This window comes from Cyprinodon tularosa, unplaced genomic scaffold (genome assembly GCF_016077235.1).
Source record: "Cyprinodon tularosa strain WSP-4 unplaced genomic scaffold, ASM1607723v1 ctg607, whole genome shotgun sequence".
Taxonomy (NCBI): Eukaryota; Metazoa; Chordata; class Actinopteri; order Cyprinodontiformes; family Cyprinodontidae; genus Cyprinodon; species Cyprinodon tularosa.
The window spans coordinates 702251-726063 of record NW_024039349.1 but is presented as its reverse complement, the minus strand read 5'-3'; the positions used below and the strand labels follow the sequence as shown (position 1 = coordinate 726063).

Below are 23813 nucleotides of genomic sequence, written 5' to 3'. Positions count from 1 at the left end.
AATTGGTGCTCTAAGTGTACATGTGACATCTCCCAGGTGCCATGGCTAATAACAAGCTAATTTAGAGCACAATATCGAGTAAACCCCAGCTAATTACACATCTAATCTCTGGTAAACATACAAACACTTGCTGAAGTGTGTGTGTGCCTCTGAGCTCATGCTATGGTCGGTCAGTGTGTGTGTGTGCGAGTGAACCTGTCTAGCCGTCAGAGTGAGGACCATTTTTACAATTTCACCATCAAATTAAGGACCAGTTGTTGCAAAGTGATGACATTTTGACAGTCCTCACATGCTATTTTGCTAATGGTTAGGTTTAGGGCTAAGATGTCAATTGGGTTAGGGTGAGGTATGTATTGGTAATGGTTAGGTTTAGGGTTAGTTTTAGGGTTAGGGCATAGAAAGGGTTGAAAATGACTGAAAATCAACTGAAGTCAATTGAAGTCAACACATGGTCCTCAATGTAATGGCAGAACGAGTGTGAGTGTGTATGTGTGTGTGTGCTTCAACAGCTGAACTCCTGGATCAGTGCCTCTGGGCTGCAGCTACTGCTGAAGTTAGATGCCAAGTTTCTCCACTACGCTATGCCGGGGTTCAGGTAACATCTTCTAACTCTGCTGCCTTTTGCTAATTATAGCTTCTTCTCAGCACAGAGTGATTCAGGATTCAGAGAAAAAACTGTGCAGGTGGGCTAACACTTAAAGAAAAGGAGCATGGGAACTAAATAATGACTTAAATAAGAAAATAGCTCAAATTTTGCCTCATTTGGTCCAGATTTATGTCAAGGTAAACTTGCTGAGTAAAGAAAGAATAAAAATGTTAGATATATATACATGGAATATTTTTGATGAAAGCATGATTTTGACCTTCAAGTATAAAGAAGTGTCATATTTTCAGTCAGACAATGAGTTTTAAGTTGAAGGAGGCCTACTGGTTATAATAATCTGGGGAAAATATAGAAATTAAAGCAACCTACAGATTTTACCATAGTTTAAAAACAGAATTCATCTAAATGAGTCAAGAATATCCTATTGATATGGTGACATTTTATCGGTTTTTTATTTTTGCTTCATGGTTCATGGGCGGAGCTAGAAGGGGGGCCAGTTTTGCAGGGTAATTTGACTTTTCCTTAAAGGGATAATTCGGGATTTTTGACATGAATCTGTATGGCATCCCCATCACCAGTGTCATGCAATCACACTGACTTACCCCTGGCAGCATCCTGTGAGCAGAGTTCTCGTCCAGCTTTGGTCAAGCCGAAAGTAGTCCGGCAGGTTTGCTAGACCCAGCGAAATAAAACGTTTCTCTTCCCAAAACACTATGTGTTCAAAAGAGCGATATTTTAGCTAGGAGCTAGGCGGAGCGAGACATGCATCTGGCTGTTGTCAGGTTAGTAGGCCCTAGCTGTCAGGTCATGGTGTCGCGCGCACTGATACGAACAGAGAGAAAATAGGACCAAGTGATAACGACGTGTGACTTTTTCCACTACAATGTTTTTGGGATGCAAAAATATCGCTCTTTTGAACACATAGTGTTTTGGGAAGAGAAACGTTTTATTTCGCTGGGTCTAGCAAACCTGCCGGACTACTTTCGGCTTGACCAAAGCTGGACGAGAACTCTGCTCACAGGATGCTGCCAGGGGTAAGTCAGTGTGATTGCATGACACTGGTGATGGGGATGCCATACAGATTCATGTCAAAAATCCTGAACTATCCCTTTAAGAACATAACCCACCTCCTCTGAAACCAGCAGTTCCCCTCCTAGACAAAGGGTGGCAGTAGTAATACTCTCAGGTAGAATTTCGTAATTGATCTGATTTTTCATTTTTTTTCTTTTCAGAAATGTTTATGCTTTATTTTTAATAAGGGAAAGTCCTGTTTCTCTGCAGTTTTGAAGAAGTCTTTTTTTTTTATTAGAGATAAAGAACCTCTGCTCATCCTATTCAATGTATATATGATGCAGAAACATAACTGGTTCTTAATTTAGACAGCATACATGTATAGATATGTGTGTCTATTTTGTCTTCTGTAATTTATTTTAAAAAATATGGATGTTTTGCATGTTCATTCTGCTGTTGTTAGAGTTTGATTAGTGTAGACTGTCCAAAACTGGTTTGGCTCTTTTCAGAATCGGCCACTCATCAGAGCACATATGTCACCCCTATCAACACTTTCTGCCACTGAGTGAGTCTCGTCTATCTCCTCTATCCATAATTAAGGCTAATCTAACCACATCAGATATTCTGTTTATATAATACATTCTTCTTAAGTCTAGTAGGTTTTGTGTTTGTACTAGACTATATTAAATAAATGTATTGTAAGAATCACAAAACAACTTTTCCTTTCTTGAACTTTTCTTTTTGCATTTTGGGAGCAAATTTATAATATATTGTTAAGAGTATAAAAACATAATATTCTGGCAGTAGGGCTGACTTGAAGTGGATGTTACTATGGTCTTTCATGACCATAGTTTGTTCCTTCTTTCACAAACCCACCTCAGAAAATATGGATTGATTTTCATTGAGAGATGATAAGCAGGATTTTTACATCTGAAAATATAGAAAACCTAAAAGTCATCAGAACAGTAAAAAAAAAAAAAAACAGTGCTGGTACCTCCTCTTTTGCTATTCAGTTGTTCAGATTTAGACAATAACAAAACCACATCAAATATCTTCTGAGACACTACCAGCAGAATAAACCATCTGTTTTTTGTTTTGTTTTTTTTTGCTCCATTACATTTGATCAGAACATTTTTAGCACTAAAAACAAATACAGTAAACTTCCTCCTGTGTGAAACATAATGCTAAATCTATGACGGCGTTATCATGGAGCTCCTTGGTGTGTTGCTGGTGTCATTCATCTCCTCTGAAATCAACAATATCTTACTGCGTATCGGTCACATACTGAAGTGTGACCCTTTAATCTCCCTGCTGACATACGGGGGGTGCAGGCATGTTGTGTTTCCATTTACATGGCGCCTCGATACAATTGCTACATGAGTGCACTAAACAGGCAGTAAATCTTAGTCACAGGAAGCAAGAAGTCACATACCAAAGTGACTGAAGGTTTTTGGTGAAAAAGTGCGTGTCCTAGTGTTAAAGGTAAGTCTTGGTGAGACAGAAAGTGTGAAATTTAAATAAAATGTCATGATTTTAAGATTACCAAAATTGTGTAATCAGTTCTTTGGCATGTCATTTTATTAGTCTATGTCTGTGCACTGATGAAATGATGTAGTTGGTTGTTTGTTCTCTTCTATGTCATTAAACTTAATTACATAACAACTTAGAAAAAGCTTACATTTTACCAATGTTTTCACCTCAAAGAACCTCAAAAAAAAGAAAAAAACAATACTGGTATTTTAATACAGTTGAGCTCATCTTTGACATCTGCGATTTTGTGTAGACAAACCAATTTAATTCCATCCTGTCGTTAGCCTGTGGGTTTTTTGCAGGAGTTAAGCTAACGCTTACCTGGCTGGTTAGGTGGTACGCCATACAAGGCCCGGCTGGGGGTGATTCCACGAACAATGCAATCAAACAAGAAGCTGATCTGCTCCCCTTCTGAACATGATAGGAAGAAAACACCGGCCCCTTTGGAAACACAGAGGGACAGAGACAAAGAGTGGTAAATGAAATATAGTGATTTAACATTCCTTAATGTTTCAACAAGGCTAAATCATCACTAAGCTGCAGAGGCTGTTGTGAATGCCATTCTGTTCTTTGAGCCACAAACAAGCCTTTCTCCTAATGCTTTTTCTCAGGCTGCTGAGGCCTATACAGCACTATTTGTTGTGGAAAAGAGCAGCAAAAACTAATAGTAGAAAGAGCGAGAGTAAAATATAAATCATCACGCTAGAAAGTATTGCATCAAATAAACCAAAGAGGGAGCAACAAAGTCAGCTCTTACTGATGTTTGCATCTATTCTACTTTATTTCACACAAAGGCTAATTAAATATGTTTTCAAAGCAAAATATAACAAGTTAGAGTTCAATAATCAAGTTACTGAAATTTCGGATCAGAACGCCAAGGTCCCCGCCCTCGACTGCCACCCATCACACATTGCACCCGACCCCTCTGACCCCTCCTTCAGGTGGTGAGTCTATTGGAAGGGGGACCCATGTTTCCTCTTTGGGCTGTGCCCGGCCGGGCTCCATGGGGAAAAGCCCGGCCACCAGGCGCTTGCCAGCATGCCCCATCCCCAGGCCTGGCTCCAGAGTTGGGCGCCCGGTGACCCGCGTCCAGGCAAGGGAACACTATGTCCATTTATTTTGCTTGTCATATGGGGTCTTTGGGCTGCTCCTAAGGTCATTGGGACACTCAAACCCCTTGATAAGGTGGGAGCCCATGGAGGGCTGCCACCAGTTGATATACGTTTCTACCATCATCTATGTTCATGAGCTTTGGGTCATGACCGAAAGAACGAGATCCTGGATACAAGCGCATGAAATGAGTTTCTCCGCAGTGTGTCTGGGCTCTCCCTTAGAGATAGGGTGAGGAGGTCAGTCATCCAGGGAGGACTCAGAGTAGAGCCGCTTCTCCTCCTCATCGAGAAGAGCCAGTTGAGGAGGCTCGGGCATCTAATTAGGATGCCTCCTGGACGTCTGCCTGGTGAGGTGTTCCAGGCATGTCCCACGGGGAGGAGGCCCAGAGGGAGACCCAGGGCACGCTGGAGGGACTATGTTTCTCAGCTGGTCTGGGAATGCCTTGGGATTCCCCCTGAGGAGCTGGCTCAAGTGGATGGGGAGAGGGACGTCTGTGCCTCCCTACTAAAGCCGTTACCCCCACGACCTGATATACGATAAGCGGAAGAAGATGGATGGATGGATGGATGGATGGATGGATGGATGGATGGATGGATGGATGGATGGATGGATGGATGGATGGATGGATGGATGGATGGATGGATGGATGGATGGATGGATGGATGGATGGAAGGAATTTAATTGAATTAAAAATCTTTATTGTCATTGTACACAATACAATGAAATTTGTAGAGCAGCTCTGTAAAAGTGCACACATAAATAACACATACATACATATACAATACATTAGTGCAAGTCCGAACATAGGTTGAGTATGGTGACAGCTTTAGGAAAGAAGCTATCCCTGAGTCTGTTTGTTCTGGTCCGTATAGACCTGAATCGCCTGCCTGAAGGTGAAATTTTGGCATTGCTTTAATTTGAACAAAATCTGATGGATTCATTAGCTGATCAGTTTATTGAAATAGGGAAGCTGCCCAGCATCATGGGAAGACTCAATGCCTCATACTGAAGATTTGGTGATCATACAGTTTCAGTGTTTTAGCTGCAATAAAAGACTCATATATGATGTTGGCCTTTTTAATGTGATCATTTTGACATTTACAGACTAATACATCAATAGGCTTATGAGCAATAAAAAAAATTTCAAACGCTCTAGTAATAAGTCTCAGGGAGGCGCCCGTCGTCTGATTACTATAGCTTTTGTTTAAATACAATGCTCTGTGTCTGAATAATTTCATGTTAATGTCACTGAGACATTTTAAACAAAGGCACAGTACAAAATCTGAAAGGAAAAAAAATAAGTGTATCTGTAAGAAAAGTCAGCTCTCATCCAGCAAAGTCAGAGATTTACTCTCACGATTACATAAAATTGTGAAGGCATTCAAAGTCTACAAATTATTCATAATCAGCACATTTTCTTCTGCCAATGAAACAGGTCTGAGAAACTGAAATTATATGGATTCATTTAGTTTCCCACTGTATGGGAAGAGCACTTTGCTCCTCACCGAAACACTGCCTGAATCACTAACCTTATTAACTTCTGTTAAATAAAAATAAAAACTTAATTAAACCAACTTTGATAAGTTACTATAATTTTTTGGAGCTAAATTAATCAGTTTTACTCAAGTTCTAATTCTGATTTAATTCAAGCATTTTTATTTAGTTTAGAGAAAATTTAATTAGAGAAAATATGTAATATTTCTGAATCATTAATAAACAATGACATAAAAAAAAAAATATATATATATATATATATATATATATATATATATATATATATATATATATATATATATATATATATATATATATATATATAAATATATATATATATATATATATATATATATATATATATATATATATATATATATATATATATATATATATATATATATATATATATATATATATATATGTTTTGTTTTTTTTACACCGCAACAAGCTGAAAACATACGCTTTGCGAAATGAGAAGAAGAGAGCCCCTCGATCAGCAGAGGAGCAGCAGAAGCCAAGAGGTGTTCAGAAGGTCCTGAGAAGGCAGACAAGCAATTGAATAATCATTGATATCAGTTTCCAAACCAAATTCAGGTCTTGGGTGAATAAATAACCTAGTTATTAAGTGTTTTTGTCCTTCTGCATGAGGGAGGATTTTCTTCTCCCTCATGCAGAGATTGCCAGACTTAGCGTCTTTTCCACTAAAAATACTCGTGTTAACTTGTGTTTTCAAACATAGGTCGGCCCGCTAATAATCGGCCTTTGGAACCCCTTGCATTAGCAAAAAAAGCTGCATCTAACCCCTTGTTGCAGAGCTGCGTGGCCCTATGTCCCCCCAACCATTGCATGTCTGGTGTACGGTGATCAGATGTCCCCAATTTCCAGGGACAGTCCCCATTTTGAACCATCTGTCACTGGCTAAAACTGTCCACAGAAATGTTCCTGATTTTACCATTTTATGAATGAGCGGGGAAATGTTTCATGTAGACTGCTATTAAGGTAGAAAGTGCGCCTGAGCATGTTGCATGCAGAAACAGCTGTTAACATATAGATAAGCAGTCTATACGTTAACATGAGCAGAGCGCACCACTTTTAAAAAAAAACTAAGAAGTTTGTTACCACAAATGATCGCAGCCGTTCTGTGTTATGATGAGTGGGTTAATCGGTTCATTTGATTTGGATTGGCCTGATCATTGTGATAAATGTTTTTGTTTGGCCCGTGCCAAGGTTAATAAAAAAATTGCGCTTTGATGTATTTTTGTTTTAGATGAGGACAAGAAATGTAATATAATCCAAGCTGATCAACACAAAGTAAGACAGAGCATTGGCTGCAGCTGGCACGAGTAAATAGGCTTAGATAAAAGGAATGATTGAAAACTTCTTGTAAAGTGCTTATCTGGTTCGGTGGTTCTCAAGGGATTAACAAGAACATCTAAAGATGTTTTAAGAACTGATTGGGGACCTTTAGTTTATATCTTCAGATAGTTACGTGTTTTAAGTAGAGTTAAAAGTTGTTTTTCTGTATTATGGTTGTGATTTATTAGCATAGACTTCCAGGCTTAAGTCTACTTTTCTACCAGTCAGTTTGGATATATGAATGTTTCTCATGAAAAAAATATGAGGCAGTAACAGGAAAACAGAATGAACTGGGAAGACACGCGTCAATGAGCTGTTCCCACTGCCACTAAAAGCCAATTGTTTGCAGGTTTAAACAGGTTTTTTAAGCCAGTGGGAAAGGGGTATTAGCAGCATTTTTATGCTGGATGTCCCTTGTGATTTAACCAGAGCTCACATTTGAGTCAAAGATTAAAACCACTTCACAATAGTATATTATTTATACTAGAAAACATTTCTAAAGGAAGGGGTATTTTTCTTCTTAGATAGACTTGCTGTTCTGGAGATGTAGTTAGATTTAACTGCAAGAAGATACTAATTTAATTTTCCAGTTTTTTTTTTACATCTTTACCAAGAGTTCCAATAAATGTTGAAGACTCTGTGAATCATACTTTTAGCTGAGATAATGATGCAACCTATAAGTACGCTGAGTGGGAGGACACAGCAGGTTGTCCATTCTACACTCTCCATGGAGCCAAAGCCAGCATGAACACTAAAACCTGGCAGAATTCTCCCCTCAATGGATTAGAATGGGGTTTTTTTTTTTACAGACGATTAGTACTGTTTAAAACCAAAGATGTAATTTCCGCTAAGATGTAAACTACTGTATGTAAGAAAATTTTAGTTTAAACCTTTTTGAAAAAAGTCTGTAAAAAACTATGAATTTAATTGTGAAATATTTGTATTAATTTTAAGAACAACCTGCTTACATACAAAAGCTTTATTAGGGAGGAGCAATGTAAAAATGCTGGAAATGAGAACTCAGTATTAAAGAATATAAAAGCCAAACTATCAAGAAACGTCAGAAACCTCCAAGTTTTATCATCTTGTAATATATATAGATTCAATATTAAGCACTTCAATGTTTTTTCCTCAATGTCAGGCATTTGCCTAACTTGTCTGTGGAGAAGAAATGATACATTTGTCTCATAAGAGCAGTGGAATTGGAGGAAAAAACACCCCAAAAGAACCCTGAAAGGTTTTCTTTATTAATTTTCTCTCTTTCATTTCCATCTTCTCCAACCTAAACTTTAGTATCTAGTTTGCTTCACCATTCGAGCTAGAACCAGGCGGATAGTCAGACATTGCAATCTCTGTGGGTCACTCACACTTTAATATGACCTGGCAAAAGTGGGGCTTAGTTGGATTAAGCTTGTAGATGCCATCTAAATGATGCTAAATATATATACACATATATATACACAAATATACACAACACCCAAGAGGAACGGTCTCACACGTGCAACATTGTACTACCAAAGGAGGCATGTGTGTTTTACAGCTGCTGAGGGTCACAGAAAGCCTGCCAACTCTGCTTGGAAGCTTTAAACATCTTTTATTTGGAGCAAGGAACTTGATTGATGACCAGATTCTGTGGAGGATTACTACTAGGTCACCATGTGAGTTCTAAAAACGTTTATGCGGGTTGAAATGAGAACATGTGGACCCCATAACCCAGAAAATCTTTATCGGGTCATTGTAGAACACTGACCTGAAAACATCTGAGAGGCAATCAAAATCTGCAGCCATTGGCTCAGGTATAATGGAAAAACAAAGGAACAAATTGGACATTGATTGAAAATATGTCCTGCTTTTGGGGCTGCATGGTGGTGCAGTTTGTAGCACATTTGCCTTGAAGCAAGAACGTCCGTAGTTCAATTTCAAGCCTGCAGTCTTTCTGCATGGAGTTTGCATGTTCTCCGTGTTTATGACTTAGACTTAGACAAACTTTATAATCATTTTGTATACACAGAGTGTACACAAAACGAAATTTAATTTTGTACAGATCTCATGACATTTCCATTTTTCCATTTCTTAAAGTGCAGCAGTGATCAAATGTAAACACTGGGAGAAAATAAACATGGTGCAAAAAAACATTAATGTGGTCAGTTTAATGCAGAGAATGTGACATGGTTTAGTTTTTTCAACATTCAGTCTTTTTTCAGTTTTTTCGTAAAAATTATTTTCAACATTCAACTGTCTGATGTTGGTGCAGGAGAAGCTGTTTTGGAATCTGTCGGACGTGCATTAAATGCTGTGAAGCCTCTTCCTAGAGGGAAGCAGGGAGAACAGTCCATGGTGGGGGTGTGAGGTTCATTGATAATGTTACGGGCCCGGGACAGGCAGTGCTGGGATGAAATGTCTTTAATGAAGGGAAGAGGAGCCCCAATGACCTTCTCTGCTGTTCTCACTACTCTCCTCACCTTCTTCCAGTTTGCGGCGCTGCAGCCTCCACACCACATAGCGAGACAGCTGGTCAGAAGGCTCTCTATGGTACTTCTGTAGAAGGTCTTGAGGATGGGTGGAGGCAGGTGGGCTCTCCTTATCCTCTGCAGGAATTCCATGCGCTTTGTGCCCTTTTGTGAGGTGGTGTTTACAGTCCAGGTGAGGTTGTCTGTGATGTGCACCCCCAGGAATTTGATGCTGCTGACCACCTCTGCAGCTGAGCTGTTGATGACCAGTGGAGCCTGGTTAGGACGGTTCTTCCTAAAGTCAACAATGATCTCCTTCGTCTTCTCCACATTCAGGATCAGGTTGTTGTCTCTGCACCACTCCACCAGCTGCTCCACTTCCTCTATGTAGTCCTGGTCGTTGTCCTCTCTGATGAGGCCAACCACCATGGTGTTGTTTGCAAACTGCACAGTGTTATATGTGGTGAACCTGAGGACGCAATCATGTGTCATCAGGGAGCAGGGGTTCAGGACACAGCCCTGAGGGGAGCCTGTGCTTAGACTGATGACATCAGAGGTGTTCTGTCCAACCCGGACTAACTAAGTCTATCAGATGTTTTGGGATAATGGTGTTGAAAGCTTAGGTCTAGAATCAGCATCTGCATGTCGGTGTTTCTCTCCTCCAGGTGTTCTAGGCTCAGATGAAGAGCAGAGGAGATGGCATTTTCAGTCAATAGGCAAACTGGAACGGGTCAAATGTTGGGGGGAGACTGGAGATGATGTGTTCTTTAACCAGCCTTTCAAAGCACTTCATCATGATAGGAGTCAGTGCGACAGGCCAGGAATCACTTAGTGAGGTGACCTGATTGGTCCACCGAGGTGATAATAATGTCTGTGAGGACACCAGCCAGCTTATCTACATGCTCCTTGTACACCCGCCCAGGTATGTTATCTGGGCCAGGGGCCTTTCTTGGGTTGACTTTACTCAGAGTTTTCCTCACTTCAGCTACGTCAAGCTTGAGAACCTCCTCCCCCTGGTTTGGTACAGCTTTCACTGCTGGAGTGCTGTTTAGTGCCTCAAATCTTCTGAGGAGGTTTAGTTCATTCAGGAAGTCAGCATTTGCTGCATCTACCAGGGGGAGGGGTGTTGTAGTCTGTGATCGCCCGTTTGCCTTGCGAAGGCAGAGTTACAAAGTCCACATGTTGGTAGAAATGAGGGAGCACAGCCTTCAAGTAAGCCAGGTTAAAATCCCCAGCAATTATGAAAATGCCCTCTGAGTGTTCAGATTGGAGCTCAGAGATAGCCTGGTATACAGGTGCTGGTCATAAAATTAGAATATCATGAAAAAGTAGATTGATTTCAGTAATTCCATTTAAAAAGTGAAACTTGTATATTATATTCATACATTACATACAAACTCATATATTTCAGATGTTTATTTTGTTTAATTTTGATGATTACAAATGACAACAAATGAAAATCTCAAATTCATCATATCAGAAAATTAGAATATTACTGAAGACCAATAAAAACAAAGGATTTATAGAAATGTTGGCCAACTGAAAAGTATGAACATGAAAAGTATGAGCATGTACAGCACTCAGTATTTAGTTGGGCCTCCTTTGGCCTGTATTACTGCAGCAATGCGGCGTGGCATGGAGTCGATCAGTCTGTGGCACTGCTCAGGTGTTATGATAGCCCAGGTTGCTCTAATAGTGGCTTTTAGCTCTTCTGAATTGTTGGGTCTGGTGTATTGCATCTTCTTCTTCACAATACCCCATAGATTTTCTATGGGGTTAAGGTCAGGAGAGTTTGCTGGCCAATTAAGAACAGGGATACCATGGTCCTTCAACCAGGTACTGGTAGCTTTGGCACTGTGTGCAGGTGCCAAGTCCTGTTGGAAAATGAAATCTGCATCTCCAAAAAGTTGGTCAGCTGCAGGAAGCATGAAGTGCTCTAAAACTTCCTGGTATGTGGCTGCGTTGACCCTGGACCTCAGAAAACACAATGGACCAACACCAGCAGATGACATGGCACCCCAAACCATCACTGACTGTGGAAACTTTACACTGGACTTCAAGCAACGTGGATGAAGTGCCTCTCTTCTTTTCCTCCAGACTCTGGGACCTTGATTTCCAAAGGAAATGCAAAATTTACTTTCATCAGAGAACATGACTTTGGACCACTCACCAGCAGTCCAGTCCTGTTTCTCTTTAGCCCAGGCAAGACGCTTCTGACGCTGTCTGTGGTTCAAGAGTGGCTTGACACAAGGAATGCGACAGCAGAAACCCATGTCTTTCATACGTCTGTGTGTGGTGGTTCTTGAAGCACTCACTCCAGCTGCAGTCCACTCTTTGTGAATCTCCCCCACATTTTTGAATGGGTTTTGTTTCACAATCCTCTCCAGGGTGCGGTTATCTCTCTTGCTTGTACACTTTTTTCGACCACATCTTTTCCTTCCCTTCGCCTCTCTATTAATGTGCTTGGACACTGAGCTCTGTGAACAGCCAGCCTCTTTAGCGATGACCTTTTGTGTCTTGCCCTCCTTGTGCAAGGTGTCGATGGTCGTCTTTTGGACAACTGTCAAGTCAGCAGTCTTCCCCATGATTGTGTAGCCAATAGAACTAGACTGAAAGACCATTTAAAGGCTTTTGCAGGTGGTTTGAGTTAATTAGCTGATTAGAGTGTGGCACCAGGGGCCATCAATTTTGAACCTTTTCACAATATTCTAATTTTCTGATATGATGAATTTGAGATTTTCATTTGTTGTCATTTGTAATCATCAAAATTAAACAAAATAAACATCTGAAATATATGAGTTTGTATGTAATGTATGAATATAATATACAAGTTTCACTTTTTAAATGGAATTACTGAAATCAATCTACTTTTTCATGATATTCTAATTTTATGACCAGCACCTGTAGAGTCCTCATGGCCTCTTTAGTGTTAGCACTGGGGGGGCACATAAACAGCAGTAAAGCTAACCACACTGAACTCTCTGTGCAGATAGAAAGGTCTGCAGTTAACAGTCAGAAACTCAATATCTGGAGAGCAGAAGCTGGCGACCGATCTAGCATTTTTACACCAGCTGTTGTTGATGTAAACACAGAGCCCACCACCGCGACTGTTACTGCTGGGTTCCTTCTTTCTGTTGGTACAGCATAGCGTGAGCCCTCCAGGCTAATAGTATTGGTCGGTATTGCTGAATTTTGTGGAATTGTCGAGAGCTTTCTCTGGCCTGTGCTTTACATGCATGCATGGGTCCTTTCTGGATACCCCGGCTTCCTCCCAGGCTTCCTCCCACAGTCATAAAAAAACATGACTGCTAGGATGAATGGTGTCTCTAAATTGACCTCAGGAGTTTGTGCATTGTGCTGCAATGGACTGTTGACCTTTCCAGGATGTACTTTACCCTTCACCCATAGACGGCTGGAGATACTGTAGATATCAGTCCCTGTGAGCCGGATGGAGGAACGGTACATGGATGTTCTGTTTTTGATGTGATATATACATGCAAATAAGCTACTAAACTAAGCAATGGAATGTAAAATTAATAAAGTAGCAACATCTATCCCTATATCTCAAACTGTGACCCCTATGGTTTTATGAGTAATTTTGCTATGATCTCCATCTGATTTAGTTTAGATTAGAAGCTTTAGTTCTGTTGGTTTGGATCCATACAAAGGAGTCAAATCCATTTTCTTATAACCTTTTTTTTTTTTTTTTAAGTGCTGAAACCCTACACTGAACGTTTTATGTAAAGTGTCCATTGTAGTCCATTTAAATTTTTACTGCCTTCATTATGCCACTGCAATTTACTTTCCTGTGTTTTGTTTTTCTATATTCTGTTTATGTGCAGCACTTTAAAACGCCCGATTACTAAAATGTGCAATAGGCCTACAAATAATTAAGCTTTGCTGTACCTATTGTGAATGAGTGCTATACAAACATGGTTTTCATTTGGTGAAATCAGTTTTTTTGTTTTTTATGGCATACACCCCTGCATTGTCTAAACAAATGTTTTTCTTTGCATGGGTGTTAAAGGCTGATGTCAATCTTTAGCAGTTGTTGGGTGAGAGGCAGAGTAGCACCTATACAGGGAAACCTGGTTGGAAAAAAATCTACTGATTACTCAGGGTGATTCAGAGAGACTGATGCTGTGAAACTTTCTTAATCTTCTGACTGTTATCTCAGACTCTGTTTGTCACGTATTTAGAGCCTCTCTGCAGGCTTTAGCTGAACCAGGAAAATGTACAATTTTGGCAGGAAATTGCTACAGTAGGATTTGGATTGTATTTCAGGTTTATCTGAATTAATGGCAGCTGGTGTGAACTCAGGGAGACAGGAAGATGAATTAAAAAACATTTTTTTCAAAATAGTTTTTCAATTGAATGTTTCAGGCTAAAGCCCAATAAATGCCAATAAATATGTATCATGACTTGATTTTAACGATTGTATAGATACTGTATCTCTAAAGAGTATTTGGATGTATCAACACACCCAGAAGGAAATATTAGATACAGTTTACAGAGCAACCCTGAACTGAAGTGTTTGCCATCTAGTGTACAGTATAGCACCCAGCTGTCACAAAGGATGGGATGACTCGCTGTGTATGTATGTGTTTGCATGTCTCCATAGCAATAAAAGTGATATCGATGTATCATTGGCATCATCTTTATCTGCATAAAGAAACTACAACATGAAGGGGAGCTGCTGTTGGTTTTATTTAGCATTAAAAAAAATAAAAAAGAAGGGACCAGCTGCAAATGCAAAGTACAGCAATGACAGATTTACCAACTGGTTTGTTGGAGCAAATGAGGTCTCAAAGGAGATTAAACAGCTGTGAAATAAAACGTATAATAAGGAATTACTGAGCCAGTTTATTTCTCAGTTTTTAGACTAATTGGTGTAAAAACAAAGAGAAACACTTATCAGCAAACTATTTTATTAAATATTTAAGAAAAGAGAGATATAGACATGACTTTAGATTGAGTTGGGTGAAGTAATTTCTCTGCTACTGCTTTCAGGCTAAATGCAATTGTTGTGTGTTGGTGCTATGTTAACAGCATACTTTTTTATTACCGTAATTTGAGAAATGCAAAAGATTTAGTCATGTCCACATCTTGTTAAGCATTTAATTTTCCTTTCTTAAGCAATTTATTACATTTGGAATGTGACATCATGACTCCAGATATGCAAATAAACATTTCAACTAACACTCAGCCTAAAAGTCATGCAAGGAATGTCACATTTAAATTCCAACTAAACCTTTCTGATTCTTTCACTTTGGCTTCTGCCGCCACGCTGAGGTCTGTCTGCCCTCTCCCCCTAATCTCTGCTGGGGAATATTCTGATGAAATGAAGAAGGACTCTGCGGTTGTTTACGGAGCCACAAGGCTGTTTGTGATTGGCTGAAGGTCCAGCTCTGATATTTATAGTTGTCTCTCATGAGAACATTGTAACCCAAGCCTGAAAACATCATGGTTATTCTCGTGTCCTCTCACACCTGAACTCACCCGCTGGAAAAGACTGGCATGGCAAAAGTGACATGGCAAAAGTGACTGGCATGGCAAAAAGAGTTTCTAAATCTCTAGATTCATCTTACAGCGAGAAGAATAGTCCTATTCTGTCAAGGGACCAAAGAAAGTAGGGTTGGCAGCTGTTAGTAACTTAAGTTTCTCCTTAATTTGACATTTCAGCCATGCTCCAGTCCCTTCTCTAAATATATGAAGCTGTTTGACATTCTTCACATTCATGCCCACCATCAGTTTGACATTCAGGAGATTCCTGAACCCTGGCAAAAACGACAATCACCACAGGCTTTGGTAGACACACAAAGACACTCCTGAAATATACAACTATAAAAAGGGCTGCAATAAATAACAGTTTATTGGTGCTGGTGTGACAGTTCTATGAGAGCTAAACAGATATTAAATGGGCTTTCATTTGTCAACATAACAAAAATTGTATTCCAACAATGAAGAGGACTCTTGTTCTTAGGTTTTACTTCTTAACAATGTAAAGAAAATACTTTGTTTTGTTTTTTCTTTTACTCAAAGTCCCTCTTTAATTTGACAGTTGGTGTGGTTTTCCCAAATACATCTAAAGGATAGTACTGACTGAAACTATCTTTGAAATAAGGATAAATCAGCACCATGATTCTATCATAAGTCCTGTTTTTCAAACATGGATGTAGTATCATTAGAAACAGGTGACAGAGGTAATTCAATGGTTAGGCTGAGGTTTCAAGTCCAAAACTAGTAATGAAATAAAATGACATGGTGTTGTTTTCACAGCTGCCCAGTAATCTGAAATCAGAAGCCTATTTTACAAAAGCTGAACTCAGATATTGCAGGATTGAGGGCAGGCTTGACCTAGCATGAGGAGTGTGTCCAAGCTTCATTTGTCCACCAACACCCAACCAGGCTCCACAGGTGTGGCTTTGTCAAGCAAGGTGTAAGTAATCAACTGAATTCCTTATCTTGGTTAACGTAAACCAAGCCTGAATGACAATCTTTACTGATGTTCTTAGAAACAGAAGTTTGCAAGTTTTAGTTTACCCGTATTATCATCAGACTTTAAATCCAGTTGCTCTAACTCTTCTCCTTCTGTACTATTAGCCACCGTTAAAGGTTAGTAGTGAAAGTTTCCTAGTTAGTGTTCACTTACAGATTCCACAGCGTGTCCCTCCTTCAAACACAAAGCCATTTGGTACAGCTCCATAACGACGCAGCGCCGAAAGCAGCCAGTAACCGATAACAACCGGAGGCAGGCCTCTGCTGAGGACCAACTGGTTGTTGCAAAGATGAAGGTTGGCAGGACCACTATCCAGCTGGGTGCCTGGTTCCACACTGACAAGGAATCTGTGGACTAAGGAGACCAGAAGGAATTTAAAATAATAATAAAAAATAAAAATAAAAAAAAAACCTAAGAGTTTCACCTTGTCATCAAGTCACAAAAGGCTTTTGGTAACTAATGAGTCATTAACCTTTAAGAAAAGGACCTACATAAAACCTCAGATGGAGATGAAAACAGACGATGTCATACATTGGTTCCAGGAACATTTTCTCCTTTTTGTTTAAGAATAAAGGCAGGTTTCCTCCTGCAAATCCATAATATGGGTCTCCTATGTCACCACATAGGTAATCATTATCATGCTAGAGATCAACTTTATACCATGGTTACACTGTTTACATTGCTAACATTTCCCCCACCGTGCATTTGTCATAAAAATACCCTATTCTAAGAGCAACCCCTTTTATTGACATAGCTTATGCAGAGATAAACCTAATTAATGCTTACCTATGTCTCATAAAGACATTTTTACTTCGTGTTTAGATTCATCAAGGAACTAATATTGTTGGTACTGTTTATTTACTTTCCTTTTTTGAATTGCTTCATTCATTGCAACCACTCTTTATACCAGTAACACTTATTTTTACTGTATATTGTCCTTAAACAGGTCTTAAACTTTGATAATTTTATCTAATTTAGGCATACGAAATAAACATTTGTCAGAGGTTTTCCCTGGCATAAAAAATAATCAATGTAAGCCAAAAAACTACTAATTTAGCAGTTTGTTATAGTGATATCTGTTAACATGTCTTTCACAGCGTGTTTGTCTATCTGATCAATAGGTTGATCTGATAGGGTGTGTCATTATGCTAAAAGTCCAGTTTTGCTTTAAGCAGCCTTCTGCTCTTCCAGTTACGACTGAAGATGTTTCCCTTTTGTCATCCTGGCCCTGTTTATTATCTAGTATCTATATAAACTATTATATCTATTTAGGTTACGCCACATGTTCCCATTCTATTTCCCTGACACTGTGACTTACACAGTGAAGATGATTACTTTTATCAAAACAAAAAGGGATTTCAGCTTCAAACAATTTGACTCCTGAGGAGGATTAAATATAACATTATAATTTATATCTTATAACATGATACTATGGGTAGAAAAATCTATCTACATTTATTGTATGGAAATCTGCCATATTTAAAGAGCTAGGTATTGATGAGTTTCACAAACGTGTTCATGAATATTAAAGAATAATCCCAATGGTCTCAAACCTTTTAGTCTCACAGACAGACAGACAGACAGACAGACAGACAGACAGACAGACAGACAGACAGACAGAGACTTAGAATAACTTTGGGACTGTGTTATGAACATGAGGCTGAGCCACTGACCTTCGCCTAAGCTGTAGCGGATCCTGGCATCCCAGGCCAGCATTGCGTCTCTGTTTCTAAAGCCCAGGATGAGTGTTCTTGCCTGGCAGAGGATGGACAGAGTGTAGGGTACACCATCGTACCCAGGCCCTGGCTCTACACCACAAATCCCCTGAAAGCAGAAGTAAATGACACAAAAGATTCAGAGCAGGTTGACCACATCACCCTTGGAGTTGTGTGTGTTTTGGTGTGGTGGTGATATAATTGAAATCACAACCAATTATTCCCCTGGTGTCCTCAAACAGCTACGTTTCTAACATGATGTTGTCTTGGTAGAGGTTTTTGAGGACCAAATTCAGAGATGAGTTTGCAGATTTAATTCAAAGTTCCAGAGGCAACAGAGGCAAAAATCCAAAAGCAAAATACAGAAAAGCAAAAAACCAGGAGATGCCAGGGAGAAACACACACAGTGAGCCGAGTTACAACAAAGGAACAAGAAACCAGCAATGAGGAAGTGCAGAGGTGGTGTATATATGTGGAACAGAACAGAGAATGGGCTAATGAGCTGATGGGGAGCAGGTGTGGATAGAAGTAACTAGAAGGAAGCCAAGGGGAAAGGAAGCTGGCACAAGGGGGCAACAGAGAGTAACACGAAAACACAACACTGCCAGAAAGCATCTTCAAAGACACAAAATAAAAATAAAATTAAAAATAAACCTTAACTAAGGGCAGAACCCTGACAGATATAGATATTATATGTTTTTCTGAATATTTCCTCTCCCCCAGCATCTTGCGTAACCCTTATAAATAACAGCCAATGTAAAAAGACAGTAGGCTGATGGTTTAGGAAAGCATTAATCAGATAATCAGCCACGGGGCTTTTGATAACTCTGGAATCCAAACTCTGCCAGGACATCCAAGACATGAAAACCAGCCGTTATACACTACATAAATCTACCCTTCATGGTAGAGCAAAGAGAATGATGCTATTAAATGAAACCCAGAAGAAATTTGTTTTTAGCTTTGTCATAAGCCCTGAAGGAACAATCCAAATATGTCGAAGAAGATGCTCAGGAAGTCAAGTTTTAACCCTCCGACCTACATTAAAAATGTTATCCAAATTATTTTTTTGGAAAACAAAGGAAATCCTTCCTATGCTAGGCTTTGTGCTTTTCTTACGCAGGGTCAGGTGAGCTGTTTGAATTCAGCCCAACACTGGAAGACAATCTGTTAGAGGCTGCAGAAGATTAAAAACTGGGTTAAGGTTTACCTTAACAAACAGCCACAGCAATATTGAGTAGTTTTTATATATATATATATATATATATATATATATATATATATATATATATATATATATATATATATATATATATATATATATATATATATATATATATATATATATATATATATATATATATATATACTCAGGGGGTAGAATGTCCTAATCAAAGTCAGGGCCTAAATACAACTGATTTTGAAAATGAAAACCGTTAAAAATAGAAAGCTTGCTCCTTGGTTTAATGCAGAGCTGCGTACTTTGAAGCAAAATGCTAGGAAACTGGAGAGAAAATATCGCTCCACAGGCCTGCGAGAGTCCTTCCTAGTCTGGAAAAATGGTTTACTGCTGTATAAGAGGACCCTTTGTAAAGCAAGAGCAGCATACTTCTCCTCATTAATAGAGGAGAATAAGAATAATCCTAGATTTCTTTTTAATACAGTTGCCAAACTCACCCAGAGCCATAGCTCTGTTGAACCGTCCATTCCACCTGCTCTTAGCAGCAAGGATTTTATGGGATTCTTTATAAATAAGATTGATCTTATTAAAAATAAGATCATAAGCACTCCTCTATCCGCGATTGTACCTGAGGTAGTCATGGAATCTGAACCGGGTTTAGACTGCTTTGATCCAGTTGAACTCTCTGAATTAGCAAAATTATTGTCTTCATCTAAGCCTTCAACTTGTATGTTAGATCCAGTTCCAACCAGGTTATTTAAGGAGGTATTCCCTTTGATCTCCTCCTCCATTTTAGATGTGATTAATCTATCTCTGTTACAGGGATATGTACCTAAAGCTTTTAAGATTGCTGTAATTAAACCTCTGCTTAAGAAACCGTCTCTTGACCCAGATGACTTGGTCAATTATAGACCTATATCCAATCTTCCTTTCTTATCCAAAATTCTTGAGAAAGTAGTTGCCAAACAAGTTTGCGATCACTTCCACCATAATGAACTTTTTGAAGAGTTTCAGTCTGGCTTTAGAGCTCATCATAGCACTGAAACAGCTCTGGTGAAAGTCACTAATGATATTCTCATGGCCTCAGATAATGGACTTGTATCTGTGCTCGTCCTGTTGGATCTTAGTGCTGCATTTGATACAGTTGACCATAATATTCTTTTAGAAAGACTTGAATATTTTGTTGGAATTAAAGGAACAGCACTAGACTGGTTTAAATCTTATCTATCTGATCGAATTCAGTTTGTTCATGTTAATGATAGATCTTCAACACGCTCAAAGGTTACCTGTGGAGTACCACAGGGATCAGTGCTAGGACCAATTCTCTTTACTTTATACATGCTCCCAATTGGTAGAATTATTAGACAGCATGGGATTAATTTCCACTGTTATGCTGATGATACCCAGCTATATCTGTCTATAAATCCAGATGAAGCTAACCCATTACATAGATTACAGGCATGTCTTGAAGACATAAAAACCTGGATGACTCTTAACTTTCTGCTTCTGAATGCAGACAAAACAGAAGTTATAGTCTTTGGACCAGAGTCTCTGAAAAAGAAACTGATTAGCCAGTCACTACATTTGGATGGGATTAAACTGATTTCAGATAATAAAGTAAAAAATCTTGGTGTTATTTTTGATCAGGACCTGTCATTTAAATCCCATATCAAAGAGGTTTCTAGAATTTCCTTCTTTCATCTGAGGAACATTGCAAAAATTAGAAATATCCTGTCCAGGGGTGATGCTGAGAAACTAGTCCATGCATTTGTTACTTCAAGGCTGGACTATTGTAATTCTTTACTATCAGGAAGTCCACAAACTGTAGTTAAAAGCCTTCAGCTGATCCAAAATGCTGCAGCCAGAGTTCTAATGAAAATGAAAAAGAGAGATCATATCTCTCCTATCCTGGCTTCTCTTCATTGGCTTCCTGTTAAATCAAGAATAGAATTTAAAATCCTCCTTCTCACATATAAAGCCTTAAATGGCCAAGCTCCATCTTATATCAGAGATCTGATTGTTCCTTATGTTCCTTACAGAGCACTTCGCTCTCAATCTGCAGGTTTACTAGTGGTTCCTAGAATTTCTAAAAGTAGAATGGGAGGCAGATCTTTTAGTTATCAGGCTCCTCTCCTGTGGAACCAACTACCAGTTTTAGTCTGTGAGGCAGACACCCTGTCTACTTTTAAGGCTAGGCTTAAAACTTTCATTTTTGATAAAGCTTATAGTTAGGGTGGCTCAGGTTATCCTGAGCTATCTCTATAGTTATGCTGCTATAGGCTTAGACTTTTGGAGGACATAGGGACCCCCATTTCATCATTCTGCTTCATTCTCTCTCTGTTCTCCTATTCTGCAGAATCTGTTAGTTCAATCTCTAACCTTCTGCTCTCTCTGCTTTTCCTCAGAGTAGCTTTGCCTCGTCTGTTCCTGTTTGGCTGTGACGTCATCCTGGAAAAAAACATCAGCTGTGCTGCTTCTATCAACACCCTTGTTAATAGATGTTGGAGATCGGCCTGTTTTCCAGTGTGGTCCTGTTTCTCTGACCGTGACTGAGTGGATGTGCTCTCTTCGTCCTCTGGCATGGGAGCTGCCTTGGAGCTCGTCTGCCTGGCTGTGTGTTTCCTGGACGGGGCCGCCTTTTACAGCTGCTTTTTGTATCTCTGCTTCTGTCTCCTTGAACCCCAGTCGGCCTCGGCAGATGGCCGCTCACACTGAGCCTGGTTCTGCTGGAGGTTTCTTCCTGTTAAAAGGGAGTTTTTCCTCTCCACTGTCGCTACAAGCATGCTTAGTGTGGGGGATTGTATTTGAGTCAATGAGTCAATGCAATCAACTGGTTTTCCTTAGATAGAAAACTTTGTATCAATTTGACTGTATGATCTGGTTGAACTGTAAAGTGCCTTGAGATGACATGTGTTGTGAATTTGGCGCTATATAAATAAACTGAATTGAATTGAATTGAATTTACTGTGTTCAGGTTTTAAATGTATGTTCACAGAAGCTCTCTATCAAATCTGAAAGGATCTATCATGAAAAGGCTGTTTTGTTTTTTTGCAAATAGATGTTTAAAACCAGATGAAACACTCCAGATGTGAAACTGCAAATCTGGCTCTGTAAAAAATTGACCTAGAGGAACTGTAAACAGGTGCATGCCACGCTTCTTATGTTTCCACCTTTAAAATCATTGGAAATCTTGTTCCTCAATCAGATAAACACTGAGGAGCATTTAAATGTGACATAGGATCCTTCAAACTATTGTCAGCTTTATTATTTGGATAAAAGATAATCTAGGACTTTATTCCTCCTTCCCTACCTTGTGATAAACATATTTAGGGTATCTTAAATATGAATAATAAGCTCTAGTGTTTTTGCAATGAAATGAAAAAACAAAGGAAATCTTCAGCCAGAGATCAGATGGAGTACAGCTTTGACCTGATGCTGAACATACCTCCAGTGTTACATTGAGCCTCTCCTTGTGTCCGTTGCTTTTCCCTTTCTTCTTCTCTTTACACACAAGTAAAGTCAAGCAGTCTAAGGGAAACATAAAGAAACAAACTTAAAAAGGCCACAGATTTTTCTGATGAAATGCGATCATTTGGTTTGCTAAAAGCCGCCCATGCCTGTCTACCGATGTGTTGTGAAAAAAAACCCAAACTGCAGAACTGATCCACTTGCACAGCTGAAAATAAAAGTTGAGCTAGAAGTATGCTCACATGGCGTAATGCACACTGAGAGCAGTGGAGAGGAGCTCAGGTTTTTCCCACCACTCTTGCCAGTTTCTTCAAGGACACATGCAGGGCTACATTTCTATCTGTGTTGAACGATTTTCAGACAGTCCTTATAACATACCAAATTATTTTCTACTCAAAAGCAATTACAAGAATGTCCTACCTGGCTTTCACACTTTAGCCACGCTTATGATTTTTATCAAATTAAGTGATCAAAAATTTTTCAAAAACAATCTGAGTTCATTCCTGAGAAACACAAACAGTGTGTGAAACTGGAAGGACTGAAATCAAAATGGAAACCAATCAGTTTGTTGCTTAGTTTAGCTTGAATAACATCCTAAAGTGTTGAATCCCGAGGCATGCATCATGGGATCAATTGGCATGCTGTGCTTAATTTAACTGCAGAAAATTTGAACAGATCAGTGCTGGGTGATGAAGCAGATGAAAAGATCTGCGTTTGTGTGAAAATGCGTGGATTCTGCTGCATTGACATCAACTGTTAACTCCTACCTGCGACTGGGGAGGGCTTCTGAAGAACAACCCATCGAGTCTTCCACTGTGGAGAAGTTTGTTCAGAAACAATAAATCAATACGTTTTATCCTCTTGTGGGCTGGGGGGGAAGAAGACATTTCAAAGCAAAATAAATAAATAAACGTATGAAGACTTGAAGAATTAACCTTTTTTCCATCTCTAAACTTGACTTGACCCTCTGCGATAACTGTATCCGTCATCTTCTACCATGGTTTCGAGCAGCTGTGTGTGCATGTGTGTTTCTGTCCAAGAGAGAGTGAGAAAAAGAGGGGGCTACTTTTCAAAATAGCCTTTCCAGCCCAGGGTCCAGACAGCAGACACTTTCCCTCCCTCTCATTAAGACCCCGGGACAGGGAGAGTCAACAGCCCACTGCCAACTTGGTACAGTTGTCAATCCACTTAAAGTGCTTATTGTCTGCAATGTAGCTAATTTTATTAAAAGCGCATAACTTGCACACCTTTCACTTAACTCCTGTTGCTTTTTCTCAGCCGGTTGTAAGACAGGGATTTGTGTAGCCTAGCACTGATCTGCTGAGGCTCAGCTCTGTCTGTGTGAATAAATGTTAACTTGCTAAAGCTGGCAGGAGACATATAGACAGACAAA

General features: G+C 39.4%; 1 protein-coding gene across 1 annotated transcript in view; it reads right to left on the bottom strand.

The window, feature by feature from the left end:
- The window catches only part of LOC119798012 (protein Dok-7-like), a 33519-nt gene extending 9998 nt beyond the window's left edge, over positions 1-23521 (bottom strand). The window contains exons 1-6 of the mRNA XM_038307325.1: positions 23356-23521; positions 23188-23233; positions 22398-22480; positions 17734-17884; positions 16214-16414; positions 3467-3586 (exon numbers count right to left, since the gene is read on the bottom strand). Coding sequence (XP_038163253.1) covers positions 3467-3586; positions 16214-16414; positions 17734-17884; positions 22398-22480; positions 23188-23233; positions 23356-23409 — 655 coding nt within the window. The 5' untranslated portion in view covers positions 23410-23521. The remainder of the gene's footprint in view (positions 1-3466; positions 3587-16213; positions 16415-17733; positions 17885-22397; positions 22481-23187; positions 23234-23355) is intronic.
- Positions 23522-23813: the final 292 nt, after the last annotated feature.